General features: G+C 39.0%; 2 protein-coding genes across 2 annotated transcripts; one reads left to right on the top strand and one right to left on the bottom strand.

Moving 5' to 3' along the window:
- Nucleotides 1–1,945: 1,945 nt before the first annotated feature.
- On the bottom strand, nucleotides 1,946–6,903 carry LOC122658485 (CDK5RAP1-like protein). Its single transcript, XM_043853465.1, is given in 4 exon segments — nucleotides 1,946–2,683; nucleotides 3,232–4,101; nucleotides 4,104–4,294; nucleotides 6,552–6,903. Coding segments are annotated over 4 exon segments (1,872 nt in total). The 5' UTR covers nucleotides 6,854–6,903; the 3' UTR covers nucleotides 1,946–2,174.
- Nucleotides 4,643–18,786, top strand: LOC122658486 (probable ubiquitin-conjugating enzyme E2 18). The gene is made up of 7 exons (XM_043853466.1): nucleotides 4,643–4,647; nucleotides 13,706–13,768; nucleotides 13,930–14,033; nucleotides 14,185–14,287; nucleotides 14,379–14,442; nucleotides 18,086–18,174; nucleotides 18,313–18,786. The coding sequence occupies exons 2-7, from the start codon at nucleotides 13,739–13,741 to the stop codon at nucleotides 18,406–18,408; spliced, it is 486 nt and encodes a 161-aa protein (XP_043709401.1). The 5' UTR covers nucleotides 4,643–4,647; nucleotides 13,706–13,738; the 3' UTR covers nucleotides 18,409–18,786.
- The last annotated feature ends 1,176 nt before the right edge of the window (nucleotides 18,787–19,962 follow it).

Here is a 19,962-nt window from a genome sequence, read left to right as displayed (position 1 = left end):
GATACAGCCAATACGTATTGGTATTGGCCAAGACTGATACAGATCTTGATACCGATGTTTATAACCATGCATGTATGCCCTAGTTTCGTGCCATATCTAGCACATGATGCTAATGGATGAGCAACACAAGACTGATTTTTATGCTTCATTTCCTTAAGAAATCCCATTTTTCAAGTTTTCACAAGATCTGGATCTGCATCAGACCCAAGATAGAGTAGACATTTCCGATCCAAACCAAGGATCCACATAAAACCCAAGATAGACTACATTTGTGACCCAAACTAAGAACAAAATATAAGATCTAAACCCATTTAAACTGGTGGATTGGAGTAGATCTCCAATATTGTACATTTTTTGGAGTAGATCTCCAATGTACATTTGAACCCACAGAAACAGGGCAAGCGAGAGGGTTGAGATTACATTTTCCATTTTTTTTAATCTACTATACAAAATGCAATTGCATTAGTTTGGATATTTATGAAAGGAGCTGTACGTCTGGTTTTATAGCAAATAAATACACATTAGTGAGATCTATCCTACTCGGTATGTGGAAAATAACCATTGAAGAAGCTATCGGTGTGATTCATCAGACTAGTACCAAGGGCTTTCGGTATCCTTCTTTCATTTCCGAATTAGGTTTTGACAAGTATGAGTTCGTTGATCGGTGTGGTTGATCATACGATTCAGACTAGTACCAGGGGCTTTTGGTAGCCTTCTTTCATTTCGGAGGGTTTTTTTTTTCCACCTGGTTGGACTTTGGGAAATGTCATCATTTATACCTATCCCCTATTGTTGAAGGTCTGAAATACCTTTCTTAGTCTGATCAGAGGATCGGATCCTGTGTATGAAGAGATTCTCTCTTCACCATGGATTAAGAGAAATTGGATTCATGCAGTTCGTTTGCTTCTCGTTTTGGTTAATGGCCTATTAGCCTCCTAATGTGGGGGCTGGGCCAAGTCTGCAATTTTGTCCAGAAAAATGCTAGCACTACGTACGAAGATTCCCTTAAACTCTTACCAATCTAGCCGTTCATACTCGTGAGCTCTGAAATTCAAATTTTACTTCTTAATTTCACAGTTCGCAAGGCCTAATGTGTTGGGGACTTGGGGTTACTCCATATTGCTAAAAGCATCATCATCTTCGGCCCAACCCATTGCTATATACCTCCCAACACAACATAAACGAGGGATTGCATTAATACTGGTAATGAGTGACAAGATGATGAAGGAAAATGGAGATTTAGGCTGCGATTGGTATGCATTCCAGGTCGATTTTGCATTCTCGGATGATAAAAACAACTATTTTTAACACCTAAGAATGCAAAATTGACCTGGAATGCATTCTCATTCTGAGAAACCAGGACACAGCCTCTACCACCACCGAACGGCTTGAACACAAATGATGAGTATAAAAAGACATATACCCTTGGTGTCTAGTCTTTGAGAGATTTTCTCCAAACCTCATTGATGATATTCGCCATCACGAGAGTTTCCTTCATCAGCTAATGGAATAATGGTACAGTATTATAGTAATGTTATTGGAAGTAAAACGAAATCACGGTACAGTGGAGTAAAATGAAATGGGAGAACCAAAAGGAAACTTTTCAATAGGTGTTCGGTCAGGAGTAAAATTGATTTTACTTCACCTCAATTTGCTGACTGAGGAGCAGCAAGCAGACCCCAAAAAAAAAAAACCAAAAAAAAAAACCAGAAACAATAATGTGGTAATTTTATCACTCAATCGTAGTTGAATAAGTAGCAAATATTGGTTGTGATGGAATCAGAGCTGGTTAACAATCCGCTTCATCACCATGGATCACTAAGCAAATGCCCAGCTGCAGTTCTTTCAATCGCTCAAATTCCCAGTTGAATTTTATGCTCAAAGCCCCTAACCCACTTTGAAGTATATGTTTCCCTGGGCCAGAAATAATTACTGATGAATCTTGTAACAAGTTTGACAGATCTGAGGCCATCAAACACTTCAGGTAGTCTTCCTTCATTTACATTGGGAGAATAAAAAACTAACAATACCCATTAGAGAACAAGTTTTTAGGTTCTGTTTGCACAGGCAACATCTACATCATCCATTATGCAGTAAAATGAGCTCAACATTGTTCGTTTGTTACAGCCAATGTTTGCCCGAACAAAGACGCTCTTGTTGATTTCAATAAGTTTCTAAATTCTATTTGCACAGGCAACATTTACATCATCCATTTTGTTGTAAAATGAGCTCAAGGTTGTTACAGCCAGTGCTTCCCCGAACAAAGATGCCCTAGTTGATTTCGATATGCGGACTTCTACATAATCACCAACTTTAGGCATCATTTGCTCATAATTTTTATCTGAATGCGGAACTGGAACATTAACAAATGAAACTCTATGTCCCCTGTCACTCTTGCCAATAAGCTCCGTCTCAGGAGCTCTCCTGTTTGGTCCTTCAACCAACACAAGTTGAATGGTTCCAATTTGTGAATCGTAACACTGACCTGTTGTCCCGCGGAATGCCTCAATGAGCTCAGTCAGCCGTCTCTGCTTGATGTCATTTGGGACATCATCAACATAATTTCTATGGGCATGCGTTTTCTCCCTCATGCTATATGCAAACATATATGCCATGTCGTAACTAACTTCCTGTATGAGGCTTAATGTCTCAGCATGTTCCTCCTCTGTTTCTCCGCAAAATCCTGCAAAATAGTAGTTCAGATGTGTTAGACAACAAAAGTGGGACATGGTATTCCAACTTCCTGCAAATTGAAAAATAAAGGAAATATGGAGGACCATTAATGTCCAGTAAACTTTGAGGACTCAGTACAGACGAGAAAACAAGTACGATAGTAATCCTCTTATTTATTATCCTACCTCCACGTCTGTCTGCTTTGAGTGTCAGAATCCGGCTAGGGAGCATTTCCCTCCCAATATTTTCGAAAGGAAATTTTTTATGTGTTGACCAAAAAAAATAAGATAATAAACATCTGATTAATTTTGCTTCTTCGGGAAGGTTAAAAAATATATTGCTTTTATGAATGACACGACTGATATGATAGGATTCATATCCTCACTGGTTATATAGAACGGTCCGTCTCAGCCCCAACAGTCCTAAACGCTGATGAGTGCCTAGGGTTTGTAGTTAATTCATCATAAAACCTCAAAGCCTTGGATATCTTTAGTTAGACAATTGACTAGAAATAAATGTTCAATAAATTCAGGAAAAGAGAGTTCTATAATCTCTTACCACATATGAAATCACTGCTTATCCCAACATCAGGAACAATGCTTCTTATCTTTTGCACAAGATCCAAATATGCTTCACGGGTGTATCCTCGACGCATTCTTTCGAGGACAGTTGTACTCCCTGTTTGTGCAGGTAAATGGATACTTTTGCAGATGTTATATCTATCTCGCATTAGATACAGGAACTCATCTGGGAAATCTTTAGGATGTGGGGATGTATATCTGAAACGCATCTCAGGAAATTCTGTAGATAGTCGGTCCAGGAGATCAGAAAAGCGCAGACCCGTCGATTTCACCTTGCACATGCTGGAAAATCCTTCACTATACTTCCAATTGGCTCCTGGTCCAATATCTTTGTCACTCCCACTCCCAGAAGCATCATTGTAGCTATTCACATTCTGACCTAGAAGCATTACCTCTTTCACACCGTCCTCCCACAGCTCACCAACTTCTCTCGCAATTGATTCCACAGGACGTGATCGCTCCCGTCCTCTAGTGAAAGGAACAATACAAAATGAACACATGTTGTTGCATCCCCTCATTACAGAGACAAATGCAGTGACTGAATTCTTTGAAATCCTAACTGGACTGATATCAGCGTAAGTTTCTTCGAGGGAAAGAAGAGTGTTGATCCCCTTTTGACCATAGTCAACCTCTTCCAATAACCGTGGTAAGTCCCTGTACGCATCAGGCCCACAGACAACGTCAACCATCTTATCTGTATCAAGTATCTTATCCTTTAACCGTTCAGCCATGCACCCCAAGACGACGACTTTTGGAGGATGCAAAGACTGTGACCTTCCAATGGAGACATTGCTCTTCCACTGTCTTTTAAGAAACCAGAAATAGTTAAGTCTCTGCCAGACCTTTGTTCTGCATTATCCCTAATGGCACAAGTGTTAATAAAAATTATCTCTGCACTCTCTGGAACATCTACCACTTCATCGTATCCAGCTTTCTTCATGACAGACAGGACAATCTCCATGTCATTAACATTCATTTGGCATCCATAAGTTTCATGGTAAATACGACCTCTTGGAAGAACTTCCGAAGCCGATCCAGCGCTACAGAGATAAACAGGAGGAAAAAAATGAGAGGGAGGACGCAGTACAAGTTTTAATTAGCACCAGCTATCACATAAAATATAGGAGCATTTGAAAATGCTTATTTGAGGACTTCACACAAACAAATTCTAAGCATTATTAAAATATGCCATCAATTTAAAGAATGATACCTCTATAAACATCCATAAATTCATAAGGACCAAAAATATAGGAAAAAAAAAAAAAAAGGATCAACATTTAATGTAGCATATTTTTATATTCTATCAATTTCCAATATATGTTAATGGTTTGAAAAGAATGCTTGAAATCATGCTCAATTTCCACCAAGTTTATATGTTGTTTACCTCCAATCTGTTTGTTAATATAGATCAGTCATCCGGAGATTCATTCAGCTCAATTGCACCTCAGTGACAAGAAATCATGAATTCCTTGCAGGCATTCCAAAGACCAATTTTTTGGCTAACCAATTGAATTTCCCACTGTCATAATTACATTGCTTCAGTAAGGCCATAAGTCTGGCTGCCAGTAAAAGATGGAGTGACTCCATACCGTGCCATGTCAACCTTGAAGTCCTCTGGAACCACTCACTTGCATCCAAATATTCAATGGCATCAGTCTTTTCTAGACAGACCTGAGAAGGGGTTGAGTACAGAAGCGAGAATGCTGGGAAAAACCAGAACCACAATTGTAGGATAAAAGCCCACATTAAAGAAGCCCATAACTTCTATCATAACCAAATTATTCTCCAAAAAACCGCAGAAATTCTTAACCGCTACCTCTCTTCCCCGCTCCCCAAGAGCCAAGATTGAGGTGCCATGCGACCACGTCTTAACAATTGGCAATTACCCAGCATTGTGTGCTAACAAATCCCCTAACTGGAAACCCAATGAGCTCACAAATGTCCTGGCATGTGGTTCACTTCAGCTCCAGTATCAACCCCACAGTAAAACTTTTCATTTATTGTGCCTCAACAACAAAAATGCTACCTAGAAAAATCATAACTTGCTGCCAGCCCCTGGCAACTACATGTATTAATAAAAATAGGAATCACTTGCAAGGAATCTCCAGCCACTTCTTCTAGCTAGATGGAAATGAAAAGGCATCAAGTACGATTTCATTATCGTCAGCTGTTCTCTTAAATCAGATATTCAATGCCAAATACGAAGTGCTTTACTTCATCAGAGTACAGTGTGACACCATGTGTCAATTCTCTTCACAATTTCTGAACACATGCCATCAGATTTCCACTTCCAACTTCTTCTCTTCCACTAAAACTGGCTTGCTTGGCTTGAACCAGCTATTCTTTCTGAACTCTGTAAGTGGATTTGATCTTCTATCCAACAGACTCAGGTGTTTCAGATTTTGTTTGGACTTCTTTTCCATAAATTGCAGCTCAGCCAACCAATTTGGCCTGAGAAGTTCACATCAAATTCTAAAAAGCAAAAGACAACCCATTTACATCTAAAACAAGCAATTTTTCTTTAGAAAGCTAGATCCTTAGGAGAGTACAACACAGTACAATAAAGGGAAATTGGTGGAAAGCTTCCTCTTCGAGGATCACATCAAAACCAAGACAGGTTGAATGACATACATCTTAGCTTGATGTGGTCATCCATCCAACCAATTAGCAACCTGAACCATGGTTTGGGGATTCTCTTTGTGAATTGTCAAGCTAGGTTGTAGTTTCCACTTTGTCGCTATGTTTTTTTAGTTTCCGATTTTAGATAAGGGTTTTAGTTCAGAATCGTTATTCTATTGTGTGGAATAGAAATGATGCCATATGAATTATGAAGGCAACTTAAGGGAGAAACCCAACTGCTACTGTTCAGGGCCCGTTCTTTAAAATGGCACCGCATCCAACATCATAAGCACGCAATGGGAAAATGATTTCAAAGAACATTGATTTAGGGAAGTAGCATCACCGGAGTGGATCTTTCTTAGTAACTTAAAACGAAAACCTATGTTACAATGAGAGCTACAAATGATTTCAGGCGATGAGAAATTCAAGTATAAGCCCAAAATTCTTTTTTTTTTTTTAAAAAAAAGAACAAAGGCCACAAAATCCATAACCATAGCTTGATTGAATGGGGGTCACAAATCATAAGAGCTAAAACAATAGCTAATAAGCACTTCTAGAGATCTCCCGAACATGCAACAGATAGTATTATAATGCATGAATGCAAATGCAATAATCGGCACGGTTGGCGAGTAAAGTCAGCAATAAAGAAGGAGAGGGGGGGGTGGAAATTGAGCTTACCCCGGTTGAATTTCAGAAGCGGTGAGCGCAGACCGAGCCATAAAGTCTCGAAGACTAGGGGCATCAGATTTCTTGTAGAGGGGAGGGTGAGAATGGCAGAATGTCCTGGCATGATTTAGGTAAAAACTCCGCCTGAGTGGCCGTGGAATTGGAGGAGAATAAGATGAAAATCGATATGAATTTGGGGTAAGAGGGATGAGATTAAGTTTAAAACAACGGCAGCTTTGGATTCTGACGCGAAACGCACTTTGTGGTTGATTAAAAAGGGATGACAACGACGATACAGAAGAGGTCGCCGCCATCACAGAGCTCTGAAACGATGAGACGCAGTGTTCTTCCTCGCCAATTCGTCCTGGGATCTATCTGGTCAGGGTTTATGAAAATCGGAATCGGGATTGAATCGGTCCAGTGCCGATTTCTATCAGAATCAACTGGAATCAGCCGATTCTGGATTTTAAAACTATGGAACTGATTTACGGGTGTTGATTGGATTAAAATCCTCTCTAATTTCTGGGATCCGGCTCCTCTCTTTGTGGGGCATTGCCCAATGAGTGCCCAATGAGGGCATCTAATGGCTGGACTATGCTGCACATATCCCAATGGCTGATTGGGTGTGCATCGAGATGTGTGTGGCAGCCCAACCGTCGGATGCCTCATTGGGCTCTCCACTCGGTGGAGAGGAGCCCAATCCTAATTCTTGATATGTGCAGTGTGGTGCAGTTTGGGGGTGGATGTCACCCCTTGGCAGGCACGACATTCAATGGTCCAAACTCAATTCAGCTAGTTTATTTTCTTTCTTCTCGAGCTCAGACCGTTGGATGTCGCTTCTACCATGCAGGGACGTCCTAATCCCAAACTGCACTGCACTACATGTATAGGGAATTGAAGAGGATTTTTTTCTCTATTGATTTACTAAATTGTTCTTGGAATAAAAAATGTCACTCAATCGCACAACGCACGCCACCCCTACACCCAAATGTAGGGATGTGCGAAATGACTGTGGCACTCTTGGTCATAATCGGTCGCTTCAGAATGTGTTTTGGAATAGTTTATGGGTTTAATTAGAACGCATTGTAAACCCCAATAATTTTTAAAGCTCCAAAAACCTTCACCAATATATGTGGTTAACTTGTAAAATCCTTGGATTGAAGCTTTGATTTGTCACATTATTTAGATAAAGATGGTTCCAACAATCAAGCATCTGATCCGAGGCAAGTTTTTAAGCAATCCAACCGATTAACTCTTGGAATCCATAAATGCTTTGGGTAATTGGGTCCTTCTTATGAAGAAATCCACTATGTCAAGGAAGAACAAGTCATAACAACTTCATAATTGGTGCTTTCTTAAATTGTAATCACAGTATTGGGGAAGAGAGGTGTTATAAGGAGATAATTCCAAAGGCAGGATTGAGAAAGAGGATCCGTTGCAGAAGGACATGAGGAACATGAGGAGGAAAATAAAATTAATACTAATAGTAAAACAAAAGTAACAATGAATTTATGTTTTTTATTTTCTAAGAAAAAAATTTATTTTATTTACTTGTCAACCAAACATACCCACATGAAGAGGCATCCGGGGAGTCTCATCCATTGATAATGAAACTATGGAACCTATTCGCCATGGGTGAAGAGAAACTTGATACTAACCTTAGTCATGAAAATTTTATAGGTGTGACTGTCAACTTATGTATGAAATTTCTCTTCACTTACAGGTAAGAGAATCTTTGACCATCAAATGGAATTCTAGAGACAAGCCGGAATATGTACAATAGGGAAGGGTGGGGGGAGAGAGATGAGAGCCTTCAATATAATTGAAGAGAAACTTTCCCATTGCAAGTTTGCTCGGTAAAAAGGGCCACAAAAGGATGTCGAATCTTTTTGACTTCCATGGCCCCTCCCCTTCTTTACGTTGAGGAATTTATTTTTTATTATTTTTTATTTAAATGGAAGTACTTATTAATTAGAAGTAAGCATGTAAGCACTTAGCATTGACAATTGTAACAAAGTTTAGGGATTCCAATCTTGCTTTACACACCAAAGTATGCTTAAGAAATATTAGATCCCTATGAATATAGAAAACAATAGTGTCTATTGAGTTGGGGTTCTAATGCTAGTGTAGGGTGGTGACTGACTCACTTTCTACACAGGGGATTCGTCATTTGGCATTTTTAACCATTGGATAAATGGACATCAAGTACATCTCTTTTATTCTTATTTTTTCGATCTTTAAACAGAAGTTTAATTTTATAGCAAAAGTTTTTGTGCATGGTCGTGTATGATGCACGATCGTGCCTTCAACCGTTGGATGCGGATGAGGAATCGTATATTATACACAATCATGTCCATCCAACGGTTGAAAGCATGATCGTGTATATGCACGGCCGTGTATGAAAACTCTCTCCTAATTTTATTAAACAAGTTAGTAAACATTCTCCTCGCGCAGTTGGCTTGGAGGGGACATGAGACTCCGCCTCAGGAAGCGAGGTCTCCTGATCAAACCTTCGTCGCTGCATAATTTCTTGGGGCCACCCACCTGAGACTCACTAGGGTCCAGAAGCTCCCGATTCATGCGTGGCACGGGGATCATGTACGAGCCCAGGGGGGATTTAGTCTGCCTAAAGTCGGATACCCCTCCTGTCTCCAAAAAAATAAAGATCTGAAAAGTGAACTATCCCACATGACAAAATAAAATGGACAAGGGAAAACCTTTAGGTGCATGAGCCAAAGGGAATACCTTCATTAGGATCACTCTATTTGTGTTTTCCTTCACTTAGGGGAAGAATTTATCCATACATCCATGTTCATCTTTACTCGACTATTAGTTGAAGGTCCACAATACCCCTCAAGTCATTTTGACACTTATTCTACGTCCATTAATGCTACCGGTGAAGGAAGTCCCTCTTTCATTTTAGCTTAAGAATAATCGAATCTTTATTTTATTTTATTTTATTGGACAATCTTTTTATGGAGAATATGAAAAAAAAAAAAAAAAAAGAACTCTTTTCCTTTTGACATCATTTGTAAGATCATAAGAATCTAACTTATCTTTAAAGATCTTTAGCTGATTAGACTAATTGAATGTGCAATTAAAAACAAAAAGCTTTTGAGGGGAACAAGTACATTGAATCTAAGGCCTATTGACTCATGCTCAAATTTTCCTATTGCACTACACTGTTCCACCCCCCGCCTCCTCCTTTTCCCTGATCCAGCTGGGTTTGGTTGGTCCAATATTTTTCGATTGCAATTTTATCTTATCTTCCAAGATATTGATTTTTAGGAACTTTTATTAAGGATTATATTCACGAGTTGAGCTTGTCTCTAGGGAGGTATGCGTCCAGGGTGCTGTTAGGGAGCATCCAGTGGTTGAGCTGTGTCACACACATCTCTGTGCACACCTAGGGATGTGTGCAGCACAGCGCAACGACTGATAGCGCCCTGGCAATTCCCTGCTCCCTGGAGACGATCTTGATCTTATATTCACAACATCAACATCAATGTCAGTTGTCACCGATATCGATACTGGTATAAATCGGATAATATTGGGCCGATAAAGCATCAAAACATTATTTTTTTTAGGGAAATGGAACTAACTAGTCATTGGGTGTGGAGTGTGCCTTTGCCCAGACACAACGGCACTCAAAATTACCAACCCACCCGTGGTGGTTTCCACCTTTCCAGGGGTGGGTTGGTCATTTCTTACACGACTGTGACTAAGCACAAGTACATGCCATGTCCAGTGACCAGTTAGCGTTCTTTATCCTTTTTAAAAATAAAAAATAAAAAGTAGATGTTCGTACCATATCAATCGATCAAGTCTAAGTTGATACCTAAAACCATAACTTCAATTCATGTGGAAAATTTGGGTTTATAATATGCTTAGTCCTAACTACTAATAATTGGGGTGACTACTTTATCTGAAAATTCAAATAACTCTAAGTGGGAACAGCATAGATTCGTCTTTTCTTCCATATGACAAAATATTATTAGATAAGACGGAATTGAAACATGGCAAACACCACACAAAAAAGTTCGCTAGGGATAATTTAAGGCAAAGTTCCTTCCCTTCATTTATTATTATATATTTGTTATCCATGCAAATTTCTCCTAAATAAATTATATATTTGATAAGGGTAAAAAGTTCTTCTCACTGCATAACCCACCTAGTCATACCATGGTGGAAAATATAATATTTATAGTTTGTTTTTTTTTTTTTGGTGCAAAAAACTATTTATTAGGCCGAATCAAGAAAGATGTTACAATGTCCACGAGGTCCCTTGAAAAAGAGGGTTCCCAAAAGTAGCTCAGTGGGCTAGAGATGACCCATTTAGCAATATTACGAGCCAAGCCATTTCCATCCCTACTGATATGAACAAAATCACAAAAAGAGAAAGAAGTTTTTAGGATATAAATATCCTGAATAATACAAGAGAAGCTAGGGGGAGAAGGAAAGGGGGAGGGGGACAAGCGTTTGATGAGGGAAAGATAATCCGACTAAACCAAAATGGAGAGCACTCCCAACTTCTTAGCTGCTGAGAGAACCAATCGGATTGCCAATACCTCATCAACCACCACTGATGCCAAAGCAAAATGCTCAGAGGCAATCAAGCACAACTCATCACTTTATAGTTAAGCTATGGTAGTTATGAATTTTCAATGATTTTTTTGATATGTGACCAACTCAATAACTTTGGACTAGATTTTGATTTTGTGGGTTTCTTTTTTGAATTATAGAAACTGATGGGATAACATCTAATAATTTGTGGTGTATGAAAATACTAATTTATAGTTTTGATATAAAAAAAAACAATAATGTATTGCTTTTGGTAGTAATTTATAAATAGAAAGCACAAATGATATAGGTTTTCGAGGAAGGGTTCCTTTCAACGTTCATGTGCGGTTTTGAGCATTGGAGGAGGGTATTGTGAGAAACATGTTAAATGGGGGGTTATTTAGGATACTTTGACAAAGAATGTGCTACAATAATATGGACAGCAGGACAGGGGCATGCAGTTGTAAGAAACTTAAACCCTAAGTTTTTCTTCATCGTGGAAACGGAAGAATTCTTTTGTTATAAGTGATGTGACATTGTGATAAAACTCTTGTATCCTCGTCTTCCACCTTTAATTGTACAAAATCAAAAATATCTCTCCCTATACAAATTAATGTATGAGATCCAGGATATTCTCTCCTCATAATGCTAAAGAAAAACTTTATTTCTATGGCTTCTTGGTTGATTTTCCTCATTACTAAGAAGCAAAAAAGAATGATCATTAATTTGGAACAAGTTTCCATTCAAGCACAGTGGAAAAAATGTTTGTTAAGAATGAATGAACAAACATGAGGAATAAATCAAATAAATAATAACATTAAAACACAAAGATTTAACGTGATTCAACACAAATGCATACATCAATTTGAAAGAATTGTCATTTTTGTTTAGGTGAGACTTTGTGTGTGGGAGAATTGGGGTGAGAAAATGTTAACGTGGTACTTTAAAATCCCAATCTAACCTTGTTTGATTAATCAGGATGGTGAACTTACAAAAGCTCAAAGAATATCATTAAATGTTTTGTCTACTAATATGACACTTCAAAACCCTAATCCTATCTTATCTCAAACATTTTCACTTTCAATAAAACCCCATTGACATGTGGATCCCATTTTCCCCTCTAAACAGATAGGGTAAAAGAATTTTCACTGATTAAGAAAACTTAAATTATTTACATTGGAAACTTTCTCCATCAATTGTCACTTTTTGAGGTCTCTTGACATTGGGTGGGGTGGGCTGGGGTAGGGGGGAAATTATCCTCTTAAATTGAGTTCGGATCGTTAGATGCCTGAACTGTCATATGTTGGCATCTTCACCTAACACTGCCACACTACCGAACTTTAAGAAGTGAAGAAGATAATAATCCGGGGTGGGGTGAGGAGGATGACGGTCTCACTCATTAAATTGAATTCCCATCAATTATGTTTAGTCATGAGTTTAACCTTCCACCAACTGGAATCCACCACGAAGAATCCAATTTGATTTCTATAAAATATAACATTTAAAGTAAAGGCAAAAATGGTGGACCAATCATCCCCCGCGGGCGATTCGGTCACGTATGTTCTAGACACTAATAAACGGGAAAAGTAAGTTTCTATCACAATTGGGTGACGTGACAGTGACTCGGAAGGACATAGCAGTCTTTGTTTGATTTATAGGGGGGTAATATCGGCATACAAGGCAAAGGAAAACAATAGTATGAGTCCGTGACCTAGGGCTGTCAATTTCTCAGCCCAAATCGGTTGGACCAATCAACCAAAATATCTGTTTGAATCGAACCTTTGCTGGTTGGTTTTGGTTTGGGGTTTATGCAATCGGTAGCTAAAGCGGTCCGGCTGAATGGATCAATCAAAACCAAAATCGATAAAATATGACTGAGTCAATAAAAATTCGTAAAACATCATAAAAAAGATATATTATATTTTTCATTAATTTTTAATATAAAAAAGAGAATGCCATTTGATCGCACTAGACACACCACTCCTACGCCTTAACATAGAAACGTGTGAAATGATTGTCGCACCCCTTGAAACCCAAAAAATGAATAGAGGTGCGGCAGTCATTTTGTGCGCCCCTGTATTAGGCATGGGGGCAGCTTATCTAGCGCGATCAGGTGCCGTTCTTTCCCCCTTTTAATATATATGAAAACCGATAACATAATAGATCGATAAGAACCCATTGAGTCGTCTGATAAACTATCAAACTCGATTGTATTGAAACCAAAACCAATCAAAATGAGTTTTATCTTAATAGGTTGGTTTTGGTTTGGCCTAATACCTGACCAAAATATAAACGAACCGACCAATTGGCACCCCTCACGTGAGTCACGTGAACCGTAAGGGTTGAGCGAATAATCTTTTAATTTCCTTCAAAAGTAATTACTATTAATTAATCTCAGGATTAAATTAAATAATGAATTGAAGGGGAAATAAAATAAACGCAGAACAACATAGATAGGGACAAGAGCCGAGGGAAGAGGACGGTCCCCTTCCCAAGTTGAAAACTATAAAAAGCGTTTCTGTCTCTCTTTTCCGTCGTTTGCTCAGAATTTCTCTCAAGAATCTAGTTATCGCTCTATCGGTTAGCTCTTCAAACCCCTACCCCAGCAAATTCTCTCACTGCTGCCTTGTCGAAGAAGCATGACCAGCTCCTCCGCTCCTTCTCGCAAGGTTCTCTCTCAATCTCGGTCTCCTTCTTTGTTTTTATTGATTTCATACCCTAATTTTACCCTGATTTCTACTTCGATGTATATTTATCTGTTTCTAAATTTTTTCATGTCTGTTCGTCTTCCACTTCCAACGTTCGTTCCTGCTTAACTATCGCTTCTCAGGCTCTGAGCAAGATCGCATGCAACCGACTGCAGAAGGAACTTGTCGAGTGGCAGGTTAATCCTCCTGCAGGTTTCAAACACAAGGTCACCGATAATCTCCAAAGGTTAGGGTTGTTAGGTCTTATTTTCCACTCGAGTTCACTATTCTTCTGTTTTTTATAAACGTAAAATTTTCAAGAACTGATGTCTCTTTTATTATTTAATTTGCGTTTTAAGTTGCGTTTGTGTGTTTTTCTTTATTCTTCTTTTTTGAAGGTGGATTATCGAAGTTACTGGAGCTTCCGGAACTCTCTATGCTAATGAAATGTATCAGCTTCAAGTAGATTTTCCTGAGCATTACCCTATGGAATCGCCACAGGTAGGGAAAAGGTCTGATCTTTTGTTTTTTTATTGGTATTATTCCACACAGAATTTTTTGAATTCTAATATTTTTCTTTTGGCTTGGACAGGTTATTTTTCTCCCTCCTGCTCCGCTGCATCCGCATATTTACAGCAACGGTCATATATGTTTAGGTAATGCTTTGTATCTGATAATTCATATTGATTCTCTGTTGTCACAATGCTACGGACGCTTTCCTTACACATGTTTGTGGTGGCAATGCCCTGCATTGAGAATCAGGGTGATCCTGTGCTATACATAGTTATCAAGGCGGGAAAGCAACCATGGCGTTTTAGAGGGGCAAAATTCAAGTTGACACCGCCATGGCGGCAAGGCGCCTGCCATGGCGCCCAAGGCGTCCAAGGAGCCTGGACGCCATGGCGATGCCTTGATAACTATGGTGCTATAGTTGCCCATTTCTAAGTGTAGGCTTATACTGCCCATGAAGTGGAAGGGATAGTCGCTGACAAATATTTAAATGCTGATGTGATCTGTTTTGTCGGTTTTTCATCTAAATAGAAAGGTTGTATATTTATTGTGTTGATGTGTGGAATTATCCTCTAGTTTGATGCTTGTATATATATTCTGTATTGTTTTTATTTCTGGGGACAGGGGGTTGGGGGATGATTGTTTTCACGGATAATGTTTGTTGCAAGGCAAGTGTCCCTTTCATTAGGATTCTATCTGATGGTATTTTATGTTGAGCATTGGATGATGATGGTGGAGTTCTTTGATTGGCTAGTTTCTTTTCCCATCGGGGTCAATGTCATTTTTCATTGCCTCAAATCTCTAAGCTAGCCAGAGGCTGCTTGTTCCCATGCTGTTAATTCACCCTGTGCTTTACATGCACTGAAACTTGTTCTGTTCACCTAGTAGGCTGTGAAATGAATATTATTTGCATCGAGTGAATTCGTCTCCTTTTTTACTTGTTCTCTCTTTCTTCTTCTTAAAAAAAAATCAGCAACAACAGAACAATTTTGTTAATAAGAGAAAGATGATACAAGTGAGTAGCAAAAGCAATGGGAAATGAAGAACTACACACCAAGTTATCCTGCGACCACATACTAAAGGCCAAAACCTGTTCTAAACCTTCAGTTTTACATTCCCATCTATGCTTCCTCCACACTCTCCAGACTCCCACACCCCTGAAACACAGAACTCACAGGATGCCCTAATGAGATCATGTCCTCTTAATTTGTTGTTAAGAGGGTACCTTATAAGGCTGATCATCCCCTCTACTGCTTGCCCTCTTAATTTTCTTCTTCAATTGTTGAGAAGGATCTTGTGTGGAAGGGTTATTTGGAGGTCGATAAGTTTGTTTTTGTGTTTGAGCGGACAGATGAGTCCCAACAATGTTTTTTATCGGTTTTTTTTTTTTTTTGTCAATTGTTGTTTGAGAAGTGAGGTACATGTAATCCTCAAAAAGCTGCTACTTTGATGATAAGGAAATGATACCATGCCCACTTTGATGATTCATGTGAAAAACGTGATATGCTAACATTCTCTGTGCCCTCCTTGTGGTCTACAGAAAGCCTTTGCTCATTATTCTAGTTGGGTAATTGGATATAAACAGAACTTGCCTCCATTTTTTGTCTATCATGTTATCCAGTTAACTCAGTTCATATGCCTACCCATGTGCAAAAATTAGTTCAGTTATGCAATTATTCTATTGCTTTGAGCATCTGAGTGATTGGTGGTTAGTAAAAAGATAGTATGGTCTGTCCAAAATTATCCAATTGCTTTGATCATTCGAATTGGACAATTGGATCAAGAGCAGTCAAGTTTTATGATGTACTTCATATTTGTTTGTGTGAGGATTTGAAGTCAAGTTGTGCTCAACACTGCAAAGCCTTGACCACCTGGCCAGCTAAAGTTTCTAACATTTATTTTGGTGAAACCAGGTTTCGAACTGGACTGTGTGATGAGCATCGAAGTTTAATCTAACCTGAAGGCCAAAAAAAAAGTTGAAGTAATTTAGGGGGTGGGGTGGGGGGGGTGGGGGAGGGAACGTGCAATACTAGTCATTTTTCCTGAAAGAACTCTAAGATCAGCTAATCAACTGGTTGGCTTCCTTTCTGTGGAAAAGTACTATAGATGCGCTTATATTTTGGACGTCCATGGTTTATAGGGCTGTTGTCAAGGTAATTCCCTTCCTCTTGTTAGCTCTGCAGTTGGCTGTTCTGTAGGTTAAGTACTTGTGGTAATTTTGGTGGGATGCTTTTAGAAAACCAGTAGAAAAAGACAATGTTGGTGAATGCTATTAATACTTTCAAGTTTGTGTATTTTCTGTTCCTTAGTTCATGATATCTCTCCTTGTTTTACTTCAGGCTTCTCCTATTTTCTCTTATGTGGCATTGAAAATATGCCGCAGTTTTCTATGAGATCCTATCTTAAGTTCTCCCATTTTGACTTCTAATGAATCATCTCATCTCTTGATCATAGGATCCAAGGGGTCCCAGCTAGATACAGAGTACTATAAATTGATCACGTGTCCAAGTGGACAATCATACCAATCTTTTCCTCCTTTCCTTGAACCAAAATTGATTATGTGGATCTCTTCATTGGTTTTGGGGTTCAGACATGCTAGTGCTTGTGAAAGTGCAGTTAATAATCTTCAATACATGGAGGCGTGATGAAGGTGATGTATTAGATTGTTACATGTGTTTGTAAAACCTACGAACTATATGTTCGGTTCCAGAGTATTGTTTTTGTTACTATCTGTCCTTAAGAATGTTTGACAGCGTTTGTGAATGCAAGGCATATGTGATCAAACAGTCCCGAATGGACTAGGTAACACAAACCTAGGTGAGGTTCAACTTGGTTCTAAGCACCTAGGCCACCATTTGGCTAGACAACCGCGCTTTCATGAATATTCAATATGCTTTCTTTTTTCCTTCTGTTAGCTGAGCTATATTACCTACTATACATATTGGTTAACTTGTGTCATTATTATTTGCAACATGCAATGTGAAAAGAGAGTTAATATATGATTAATTCTCCCTATTTTTAGTTTTCTATTATAGGTATCTACTCTCTACTCTGTTTTTTCACATGCTTTGTTTATGAATGGGTTCATTTTACCGCTTTTTGCTGTTCCTCAAATACAATTTGTTACAAAGAGGACTGGGAGTACTAGATTAAAATTTGACCTGTTGAAGTGTGGGGGTGATGCCTAGTTGGCCTTTTAGGCTACGGGCCTCCCTATTTCTAAGGTTGGCTCAGGCATGTTGAAAACATTGATATGGAACCTATCCAGTTAAACAGAAATTTGATGACATGCGGCTGAGATCTATGTTGTGTGAATAAATTCTTGATATCCGCTCGTCAGTGGGGAAAAGAAAATAATCCTTGATTATCTGCTATTCAAGTTGGGAGCAATATGCTATGAACCATATCTGTCATCGGATTTTTCTTTCTGGAAGAATTGGCAGATTAGGTGTCAGATGGCACCTGACTTGCCGAGATGGTCCAGGCTTTATAACCTAACCATATGCCCTTGTTTTAGGCAATGACAAGTCAATGTTTTTTTTTATTTTTGGTTGGGGGTGGGGGGGGGGTGTTACCAGTGATTTTGGTTATTTGAAACTTCAAAATGGACCTACTTGGTAGTTTATTTTGCTTGGATTTATCTCTGTTAGCCACTAATTGTCACTTCTATATGACTGGAGTGCATATATTTTTTCAGTTGTCATGCCTTGATTACTGCAATTAAGAAAATATAAGCCATGTAAATACGAACCATCAGACTGATATTTGTTTGCTTGTTCTACGAGGCAGATATTTTGTATGAGTCTTGGTCCCCAGCCATGACTGTTAGTTCCATCTGTATTAGCATTCTCTCCATGCTATCAAGCTCCACTGTGAAGGTTTAGATCCAATCCCACTCAAGTTAATTGCTCCTTATTTATTAAAGAAGGGAAAAGGAAAAAATTTCTCCACTGCTTCTTACTTATTCCAGTTGAAATTACATATCTGATGGAATCATGGAATTTGGCTATGTGCAGCAACGACCTGCGGACAATGATCGCTATGTGAAGAACTGTAGGAATGGGAGATCTCCCAAGGAGACGAGATGGTGGTTCCATGATGACAAAGTGTAATCATAAAATGATTACTGACTAAAAAACCTGCCCCTATGGTTGGTGGGTCAAGAAAGTAGACAGGTTGCATTCCCTTCTGAAAGAAAAGGTGGACGAGAAAAAGAGTTTATTAACACCCCTTCTCCCTTCCCCACAATAAAAAAACAAAAAAAGAATTTTCCAAAGCCCTTCTGCAAAGGTGGGTTTTGAACAAATGTTGATGAGCTGCTGTATATTTGCAAAGCCCTGGTATGTATAAAAGAAGGTAGTTTTCGTTTTAGCAAGATGGTTGTCAAGACCCTAATAGAAAGATTGTTTGTGGTATTTGGAGAATGTACTTACTGCATCTTGTCAGTCTTATACTTTCTGCACCCTAATCCTAACCTTTGGTATATTTTATATAGAGCTGATGAGATCACTTTATTGGGGGGGGGGGGGGGGAAGGGTAGTTGTGTGGGTTCTTAATATTATAGGTATCTATCTAAATATATGGTTCTTATTAGTCAGGACTAATAAAAACTATCAAGTAGAGATCTTTTTCTCATATTTTATTTTGGCACATTACCAACTCTGTTTTGACTGAAACTTGACATTTTAGCAGGGGATGTTGGGGATTACTTGTTCACCAAATTTCAGTGTAATCCCACGCATCATGTGACTGAATTCATTTCCTCCCATGTGTTTCATGAATTCTCTTGTAACCCATGTTCCCTCTTGGTAGTCTAGAAGTGTTTTGTACTTTATTATTGGGAGAGGGTTTTCCGAGAGAGAGGGTTTTCCGAGCAAGTGGCATAAAGATCACACAATGGGGTGAAACAAAACATTATCAAACATGGGAAGGTGCTAGTGTATCCTGCCCCAGGGCTTTGCATATATTTGCTTCAAGGTCACATTGCTATCCGTATAGATATATCTTCAAAAATTTCACCTCCTTTTTCATCAACACCACCATTTTCTCTTTGATGTGGTTGTCATCGATGGATCGAATGGGTTGTGGGCAAAAAAATAGTGAGACTTAGGTATGAGCAGAGGGTTTGGTTAAACGTTGGCCAAAGACCACCACCAATCCTTGCTGGCCTCTGTTAACCCTGTGTTCCAAACATGCTTAGTATGACCTTCCATGAGCACAAAATCAGGTTGTGTTGAAGAAATGGGAGGGAACTGAAGCTTTCTAGGTTGAGGGCGGATAGCAAGCAAATAGCGTCTAACAACAACTGGGTGAGGCTCACATGTGGGGATCTTCAAATCGATTTATAAATGTTTTGGGTTCAGGGGTGGCTCAAAATTCAGCTTGGTTGATAATCTGGCTGTGTTCAAGACGAGTTCCTTGATGCTTTACCACAATACTCAAGACGAGAGAGCCTTAGCTGATCCCATTTACTTGGGATCTGACTTTGTTGAGTCCTCTAGATGAGACCTTTGTATGAATCCTGAAGCGGCATAATCAAGATGCTCCATTTATGTAACCATGAAGCTAATTTTTTTCGAGACAAATATGATAATCTGCTCTCTCTCTCTCTCTCTATCCCAAGGAAGGGGAGAATGTCCACCTTTGGGAATGTGTTTTCCAATGCT

This window comes from Telopea speciosissima, chromosome 4, assembly GCF_018873765.1.
Source record: "Telopea speciosissima isolate NSW1024214 ecotype Mountain lineage chromosome 4, Tspe_v1, whole genome shotgun sequence".
NCBI classification, from domain to species: domain Eukaryota; kingdom Viridiplantae; phylum Streptophyta; class Magnoliopsida; order Proteales; family Proteaceae; genus Telopea; species Telopea speciosissima.
This window is presented reverse-complemented; position numbering and strand designations above follow the sequence as displayed.